The sequence below is a fragment of the Eurypyga helias genome, unplaced genomic scaffold, assembly GCF_000690775.1.
Source record: "Eurypyga helias isolate BGI_N326 unplaced genomic scaffold, ASM69077v1 scaffold15313, whole genome shotgun sequence".
Taxonomy (NCBI): Eukaryota; Metazoa; Chordata; class Aves; order Eurypygiformes; family Eurypygidae; genus Eurypyga; species Eurypyga helias.
In genome coordinates, this window is record NW_010239369.1 from 2,565 (window position 1) to 12,251 (window position 9,687).

General features: G+C 42.1%; 1 protein-coding gene across 1 annotated transcript in view; it reads right to left on the reverse strand.

Moving 5' to 3' along the window:
• Positions 1-834: 834 nt before the first annotated feature.
• Positions 835-9,687, reverse strand: part of LOC104506986 (Y-box-binding protein 3-like) — a gene marked incomplete at both ends in the record, with an annotated part of 14,335 nt that continues 5,482 nt past the window's right edge. Inside the window, 3 exons of the mRNA XM_010148135.1 lie at positions 835-929; positions 8,400-8,522; positions 9,154-9,243. Coding sequence (XP_010146437.1) covers positions 835-929; positions 8,400-8,522; positions 9,154-9,243 — 308 coding nt within the window. The remainder of the gene's footprint in view (positions 930-8,399; positions 8,523-9,153; positions 9,244-9,687) is intronic.

The window sequence follows — 9,687 nt, forward strand, 5'->3', positions numbered from 1 at the left end:
TTCACACCTTTTCCTCCTCAGTCATTTTGGCAAGTTTTATCTTACTATTCTAGAAACTCCCCAGTCTCCTTAGCACACCCTTTCTCCAAAAGTTGTAGCAAGAATAACCAATACTGCTATTTTCTTACCTTCTCCTTTAGGAGCCCTCAAGGAACCTAGAATTCAAATCCTGACTGACAGCAGTACCATACACTAGCACAGGATACTACAAGGTAACTCCAATGCTGCCATATAATCTAATGGCCTGTAGGAGACAGGACACACCTGCAGGTTTTCCAGAACAGCAGGTTTTCCTCTGTACCTACAAGTAGCACCAGTGCACAGAACCGAGCCTGAGTCACACAAGACAGAACTGGTATGCACAAGCTGCTAGTCCAGTGCTAAGCTGCTAACAGCTGTGGGCTGTCTGCAGTACCCAAGAAAACTTATAAAGCACGTCCTGTCCCTGCAAATGGTGGGCCTAGCCGTCCCAGATCAAGTGGAATTTGGAATCCAAACTTGACCACAAAAGCATGAGAGTTCAGCTCAAAAGACATGGATCCACCAACTCACTTCATTATGTTGTCAATTGTGACAAGTTAACAGGATAAAGTCTTCTTCACTCTTTCTTGACCTATTCCTTGTGCCAAGCAATATATAAGCACTTCTAAGTATAGGGAAGTTGTTTTCTTACTCCTGTGGCTCACCTTTCTCCTAGTCATTAAAACACTTCTCCCTGTCCCTACCATCTGCATGCACATTAATGCCAGGGAATACAGCTTCCTGCTTCTAATGAAGCCTGCATGGATCGCAGAAGCATCCACATGTAAAACGAGCAAAGAAAACAGTACAAACCTGCGATAGCGGGGACGATAGGTAGGATTCCTATGGACTTGCTGATGAAGCTGTCCTCCTTCTGTGACCCCATCCTTGACTTCTCCCTCACCACCCTACAGCCAAAAGAACACAGAAGACCAATTCAGATATGAAGTCTTATTGCACAGGCAGTATATTAACTATAAAGCCCAATAGTCTAAACACAAGTTCAAAAAAAAAAAAACAAAACACACCCAGTAAATCAGTTCTGAAACACCAGCATACCAGGTGGGGAAAAAAAAAAATTTTGATACTCAGGATGTTTAAGTTTGGGCAAAGACTAAATTAGGAGAGAACAAGAGACAACAGAGCTGCCCTTGCTCCTCACAGGCCTGATGAGGCCTCCTCCCTGACTGCCATGAAAGGCAGAGAACCTGACAGCTCTCTCCAATGCATACAGAAGTACATTTCAAGCCAGGACATTGCATTCTGAGCGGAAAATGTGTTATGGAAAGGCAGCTATTGATCAGGACACTTCTTAATTTCAAAAGCTAACTGAAACTTGCCACAGACCACTTTGTGGCCTCACTGCATACAGAGTCCTACTCCACAGAGAACTCCCACAAAAGCATCAGCAAATATAAGGACAGAAAAAAACCCTAATACATAATGTCAAATACTCTTCTACACACTCAATATTTTCCACCTTTCAGAGATTCAGTGTTAATCTTTCCCCTTTAGTTGTAAGTTGATAAAGCTGTATTGCAGTTTGGTTTTTTAAACTGTCAGCCATCAGTAATCTCTGTTCTATAAAAAAAGTTACAGTATTTACCATTCCCATTACTAACTACCCTTCCCTTTAAAAGAAGGAATTTAACAAGAGATGGACTTCTGTTTCCAGATCTTCTGGATCTGATCCAGCAGGAACCAAAAGCTATTGCTTCCTGACAGCCTTCAGTAGTCTACACGAAGTTTGACTGGTCTCCTTCCAACTCCACACAGCTATTTTAACCTACCACCATCATATTTTGCTCTGGTTTTTAACTGGCAGTCTCAGGAAACTGCATGGGCTGCAAATTTCTTAACTAAGTTAACATGATAATTGGCATTGAGAAAAGATGGAGTGTTCTAGGTTATAACAAGAAATCTTGGGGAATTTAATGAACCTGAGTGATCAACCTGGACAAGCTTCTCCTCTCACTGCAGTAAAATACCCTCCAGGTGCATTAACAATTTCAAGTTTCCAAGTTTCCAAAAAGCAGAGACATGGCCTAAAGGCAACCAGAATCTTTTATACACAGTACCTAGAAATAGCTATACCAGCTCTATTCTTAACAATGTGACAAGGTCAGCTGCTGAGGTGAGTAGAGAGAAATAAGAACTCAATTAGAAAAAAAAAAACAGAATCATAAGTAACATTATCCATTTTGTTCTCTCATGTATAAAACTGATCAGCATAACTAAATACCAGAAGGAACTCCCACTAAGTAAGTAGTCAGTAATAACAGGTTAGCATCTGATGCAGTTGAGTCTCGGAACCCAGAAGGAAAGTTGCACTTCTGAGTTTACAACAGCATCATATGACTCACACCTACTTGGCGCTATCAATCTGCCTTGTTTGTATCAAGGTGCATACCTTACTAGCAGAACTGCGAGAGTTGGGCAGAAGTGCCTCAGACAGTAAGATGAAACAGCACTGCTGGGATTGTGTGGCAATAGTGACTCAGAAGTCTTGGAATTTGCCTGTTACGAAGCAAGGACCTACTGCTGCTCCCACTCTCTTCTTCATGTGAAGACTGGCAAAGCACAGAAACAGAAGAGAGCAGCAAGATACAAAGGGAAGAGAGGATGCAAAACGAAACCAATCCTGAACATGTTACAGCATAATCCCCATTTCTCTTCTCCAGGATTTCTGAGCACAGACATGTGGAATCAGCACTCAGTTCTAGCACTACAATTTCAGAAATACAGCACCATGAAGGCCTATTAGGTCTTGTCTGAGGGACAGCATGCCAGAAGCTAACAAAGCATCAACCAACCTAATTGTAGGGAGGCACACACAACAATATTTTTTATCAAAGCTCTTTTCTAGCACCTGACAAATCAGCATCACATTCACAGCTCTTAAAAAAAAAGTGCTGAATTTCTACATGTTTTCATTGGCAGAGCCCAAGGCCATTCCTCCCTACAACAGGCTGCACTGGAATCTCACATAAAAGACTCTTTCTTGTAGTGATGGAAAGAATGACCAACCTGATCATAGAACTGTTCTGGTTGGACAACACCTTTAAGATCCAGACCAACCACCAACCTAACACTGCCAAGTCTACCCTAAATCATGTCCCTAAGCACTACATCAACTCATGTCTTAAATATCCCTAGGGATGGCGACTCAACCACTTTCCTGGGCAGCCTGTTCCAATGCTTGACAACCCTTTCAGTGAAGAAGTTTTTCCTAATACCCCATGCGAACCTCTCCTGGCACAACTTGAGGTTGTCTCCTCTTGCCCTATCACTTGTCACTCTAGAGAACAGACCAACACCCACCTCCCTGCAATCTCTTTTCAGGAAGTTAGAGAGTGATAAGGTCTCCCATGAGCCTCCTCTTCTCCAGGCTAAAACAACCCCAGTTCCCTCAGATGCTCCTCACAGGGCTTGTGCTCTAGACCCTTGCCCAGCTCCGTTCCCTTTTGCGGACATGCTTCAGCATCTCAGTGTAGTGAGGGGCCCAAAACTGAACACAACACTTGAGGTGTGGCCTCACCAATGCCAAGTACAGGGGCACAATCACTTCCCTGGTCCTGCTGGCCGCACTGTCCCTGATGCAGGCCAGGATGCCGTTGGCCTTCTTGGCCACCTGGGCACACTGCCGACTCATATTCAGCCACTGTCAACCAACACCCCCAGGTCCTTTTCCACCACACAGCTTTCCAGCCCCTCGTCCCCAAGGTGGTAGCGTTGCACAGGGTGGTTGTGGCCCAAGTGCAGGACTCAGCACTTGGCCTCACTGAACCTCATACAGCTGATGAAGCATTACTCAAAAACAATGTAAACATTCTCATAGTGATCTTGAGTCAAATGCTGCTATGTCAGTATTTTAAATGTGTTTGGCGTAAACAATCAGTTGAAAACAGACTAGCAAAGCAACTGAATTGCTTAGCCCAGAAGTCCTAATAATTTCCTGTGTCTTCTGTAGGATCATAAAAATTCAATTAACACATTACATGAGTATCAGTGTCAACTGATCCAGGTCTATTGTCCAGAAGAGAAGTATGGCTCCAGAAAAAAAAAAAGTTATGCTGTCAGAAGTCACTGAAACAGATGCAATTTGACCAGAAAACAGAACCTGAGCTTTGAGCTCTTATTTTCCTGTACTGACAGTAAGTATATTATATAGAAAGCTTTGTTTGTACTGTTAAGAGCACCACACATATGATCCTGTTCCCCCAGTCTCCTCCAGGAGTCTGAGCTCAGTGTAGTATCTTCCAACAAAACATTAGGTCATCCTAAAAGATGAATGAATGAAGCTGGCCTGCTGCACTCTACATTTTCCTCTGAAGAAGACCAAGAGAGGCTGCAATTCTCCATGAAGTTCTTACGCAGATTTCTCTAACCCTAAAAAGGTACAAAATTTTATTGCTGTTTCCTAAATAAAATGTTTTGTAAGCAATAACTGTAACTGCAATGAACTTTCTACCCATCTGCTTCCCTTAATTTCTTCATTTGTGCTTACATCTCTTCCAATCAGTCTCTAGTTTTCCTATAATGCTATTCATATTTTCATGTCTCCTCTCTACGAGAAATAGCCTATACAACAGCTCTCAAACTATTTCACCTATTTTCTGGCTCACTGGTATAGAGGCTTCTTCTGTTAGTACTGCACACAGAATTTAGCTGAGGACGTTATCAGTTCTCAAGGATATTCCATGATTTATAACAACTTTCTGACTACACCTCCACACCATGTCTGCTATCAGACAGATTAGCAAGAGACCACAACCTCTTTTCTGTAGTGGATACAATTAAGAAACTTCTGATATGAACAAGTACTACTTTCCACAGAAAAATCTATGCAATCCAGGTGTAGTTCCACTGGAGTCCGTTAAATACCAGATTCCTCAAAGTTCTCTTCACTCCTGAGAAATTTACACAATGTGTCCAAGAACAGACCCAGTAGGTTAAAACACACAATACAGACATTTGAGCCAGCATGGCAAAGGATAGCATCTTTAGTTTACCTAAAACCATGTCAGCGAGGAAGGAGAAATCAGCTCTTGCTATGAGGCTGGACTGGAGTTGCTAACTGACATCAATTAGAAGTTCTTGAAACCTAGAAGATACCATGTTAAAAGTCACCTCAACAACCTAAACTTCCCCCCCCACCCCCGCAATAAATAAGCATTGATGACATGGAGAGCTGAGCTCTGGGAAAACCTTTCACCTCTGCAGCCCAGTAGGTCTTTAAGTATAGTAGGACCACATGCAGTGGCACCTGAAAGAAAGGGTTTCACCAGAGTTGCCTGCAGCCGAGTAAACATCCTTTTAGCAAACACAGCCCAAGAGTGCTATACCAACAGCAACTTAAACTTGTCTCAGAAATACCCTGCAGGGCAGTTAGCCAGAAAGAATTCCTCAAGTAGACAGACACAACCTTTAACACACCTGTTAATGGGACCAAACAGAATAGCGTGTGCATACTGTTATGCCTCTCAGACATGGCTACCTTTCTTTCCCCCTCTACACATATGGGAATGGAAGTGTCAGAAGAGACCTTATTAAAGAACAAGGATATTACAGAGAAGCATCTGGATGCAGTAGACATGCAGTTTCAATGTGAATAATGTTAACTGATGCAAGTGAAAAATCTCCAAAAGGAAATACTGATAGGATTCAGATGAGGATTCACTCCACTTCCAACTGATCTATCAAAGCTAGCACACAAAGGATGGCAAGAACATCTGGGCAAGTTTGGTTTCACTTACCTACACTAGGACAACTTCAGGGGCAGTCCCTGCACAGGCTTCTTTAAATTGGAGCCTTGACTTGTCCAGGCAACTAACGGGTGACTGGGTAAGAAGGCCCAGCAGCACTGGCTGCACCTCAAAACTAGCTCAGAACACAAGAAGGGTCCACTGCCGCATGTGGAAAGCTGAGCAATCCTAGCAGAACATTAATTTTGGTTGCATGAGGAATTCCTGACAGAGCTTAAATGTGAAAAGGAAGTATCACTCAAGTCTTATACATACAGGTCTGTCAGACAACACAGGATGAATTCAGGAGTGCTGCAGAAGCTGGCTAATGTCACTGCCTGGCCAGTATCATCTTTCAAAGGTCACAGGAATCATGGAGTCTACCTTGTTACCTGTTAGAGGGGCATGCTAACAGAAAGGTACTATAAGGTCTTCATCATACTTGAAAGAAACAGAATTTACTCTTAATTTTAACAGATGATACTAAACCCAGATGAGCAGTCAATTCATCAATGAGCAGGCCTGACATTGAGAGAATACTTAACAAGCTGAAGAGTATCAGTAACAAACCTCATGAGCGATGTGAAACAAACATACACTCTGGTTAACATCCTTTTGTAAATACCATTTACAAGTTTTGAAGGCTGCAGTTCTTCCACAATCAATGATCACAGAGAAAGAGCGGTATGTTTTCAGTTACAAAGTGAGAGATGACTTCCTAGGACATCAGGCACTAGCCACACAACAGCTACGGTCTCGTACCCACACCAAAACAGTCTGGGAACTCAGATATAAGCAAGCCAAAGGATAACAGGGATATCTTAATTTGTTTCCCTTGTGTACATCTTCAAGCATGTGCTGGTAACTGTCACATGCAAACCACATTTTTAGCTGCATGAGTCTGCATTAGACATCCAAGAGAGCATGTTCCAGCATGAGTACCCCAAGGCTGAATGTTCCCCATGTCCAAGATGGGTCTCACATTATCACGCTTCAGGCAGAAGGAAACAGCTGCTTTTCATACTCCGCAGTACACAGGAGTGTCTAAACTTATTTAAAATCCAAAGCAGCTCCCAAACAACACCAATATCACCAACTAAAGCATTCACTCCCAAGAAAGGCAATTGACAGAAATTTTAACCTCAGGAGAGCAAAAGAAAACAGAATCAATAGTGGAAAGTAGCTGGTTGATGAGCTAACAGATAAAACCAGACACATCAAAAAGCAGAACAAAACCAAGTATCCTAGTTCTTTGCCACCTGGCATGTAAGCTGAAGCTATAAACTGTATTGCCACAAAAACAAGGACAGCCTGAGTAGTAAGTATTCATCAGTTACCAGCACCAACTTCTAGCAGGCTCTAAGGGACTCAAAGAACATCTTTCATGTATTTAGGGCTCAGGGGTGTCCAGCAGGATTAAAAGAAGAGACCTCATGATAGTTAGTATAAACAGCCAGGCTTTAGACAAGATTTGACAGCACCTAGTTTGCCCCCATGCTGCCAACTCTGTAAAACAAGATGAGAAGAGTTATGTTGACTGGGCAGAGACTTCCACCAGAGCTCTCATATTAAATCATTCACACATTCCTGCAAGTGATGATCCCAGACTAAATGATGAAAGAAAAGGATCAGGCGTGGAGTACATTCCAATTTGTTGGATTGTTCTAGAAACCAATTTAGCACAAGCACAATGTGGATAGGTGTAGTAACTGCCAGAACTACAGCCATGTAGTTCATTACTTCTCCCTCTGCAAAAACCCACAGGGACATTGCTTAGGAAGGCTTGCAGGTGTTATGAGAAGTGGTGCACAGCTAGTTTAAAGAAAAAAACCCCATTACCTTCACACTGTAGGTGTAGGCCTATGAAGAGATGATACATGAAGGTTTCAACTAGTTGGTCAAACTGCTACCATGCCATGCAAAAATGATGAATTTTTAAGCTCATCTGTTTTTTTCAAGTAACCTGTCTAAATTATGGTTATATTACATACAGTAACACAAATACTTCCCCTTGCTTCAGGTAAAGGGCATGGTGTACTAGTTAAGGTATCCATTTATTTGAAAAGGAAGTACAAAGGGGTGAGATACTTAACACAATGCTTTTATAACAAGCATGGATGAAACAAAAGGACCTGGATACTTATAACATAATTCTAGAAAGACATTCCAAATAATGGCCTACAGGACATCCAATAATAGAAAACATCAGTATCAACATCACTGATGAACGTGCACATTCTTCCTCTGCACTTAGGAGGAAAGAGGAAGAGTTTGAAATACAGCTTGTGCTCTGCATATGATAGAGCTGTCCAGTCTTAACTGAGATCTTCAGCTGTTTCAGTACAAGTGATCGGGAAAGAATTAAACCCTTTACCTGCAGTGAAGATAATGATTTTGGTATCGGTATATAGCATGTATGGAAAACTAGCACTTGCAGCTGATTTCTAAAGAAGGTCAGTTAATATTAATATTCCTGTTCTGGTAGGAACCCAGAATATTACTGAATAACACTCACAACCTGGGTAAACATTGACAGTTTACTGCATGTCAGTGCTAAACCTGCATTTCCCTCACATGAAAAGATCAGAGGACTCCTGAGGTAGGATGACCATGACTAAAGAAATTAACACTTACACTTCGAGGAGGTCCACGGCGTCGGCCAAAATAGCCACGTCGATAGCGGCGCCGGTCTGCAGCATAGCGGCTGCCTTCTACAGGGACTCCATCTGGACCAGTGACATTAGCTGCTTCTGCACCCTAAAAGGCCAAAAGAAAAGTTAGCCAGGGTGGTGCAAGAAAACAATGTACTACAGGGAGAGGGGGAAGGGAGAAGATGCAAACAAGCCTCGTTCCCGTTTCATCAATTCCAAGCAAGAGATCCCTTCCTCCCAAGCAGTGCAAAAGCAGGTATGTTATTCTCAACTCTGTAACACATGATTAACTGTTGTGTTAAGGCCCTATCAGCCAGGCTGAGTTCAGAGGAAAAAGTGAAGGAAAAGAAGAAGTAACTAAAGAGAGAAAAAACCCACCCACCCAAAATCAAAGAGAGCTCAGAAAACTCAAGAAGTTTGTTTGAGAAAGCAGAAGTACAAACAACTTTAAGGTCCCTGCAGTTATTAAACTACCAGACTCCAAGACAAATTTTTCAGGGCAATACAAGCATCAGTTAATGCTTATAGGGCAGCCTGCAAGGTTCAAATACTTTATGAAGTAAAAAAAAAAAGTAGATTCTAGAAGTACTAAGATGCAGTAAAAGTAGAGTTTTGACACATATCCAGAAACACTTCTTGATATCCACCAGATATATACCTAAGGTTCTATGTTACTCCCCCACTGGAGTGATGGTAACTCTGTTGGACCACACCCTTAAATCTCCATAATCTCTCACCTTCTCTCCCTCTACCACATCAAATTCTACAGTTTCTCCATCACCAACACTGCGCAGGTATTTCCGTGGGTTGTTTTTCTTTATCGCCGTCTTGAAAGAAAGAAGATACAGAAAAATATATTAGTTTATCTTACTCATTATCTTACACATTCACAGCCCTGCAGGGAAGGCAAGGACGGTATTCTTCTGCTACAATCCCAATTCTACATACCAGCCTGTCAACTACAGATGCCTCTCACTCCACGGAGTATTTCTAGGATTCCACAAAAGGCAGTTACCAACAGAAACCCACTATCTGTTCATTATGTAAGGGTTCACAAACTGGCAAATGCCAGGGAAAAACAAACAAAAACAAACAACCTAAAAAAACCCACACCAAGACACACACCACACCAAACCAAACCACACACATTATACAGGCCAATCTAGTAGCTGGGTTTTTAGTGAAGTTCTCCTAAAAACCAATCCACTTAAAGTTTTCACAGTGCATGGCAACTACAGTCATACACTCAACAATAGTCCAAAAATACTTCC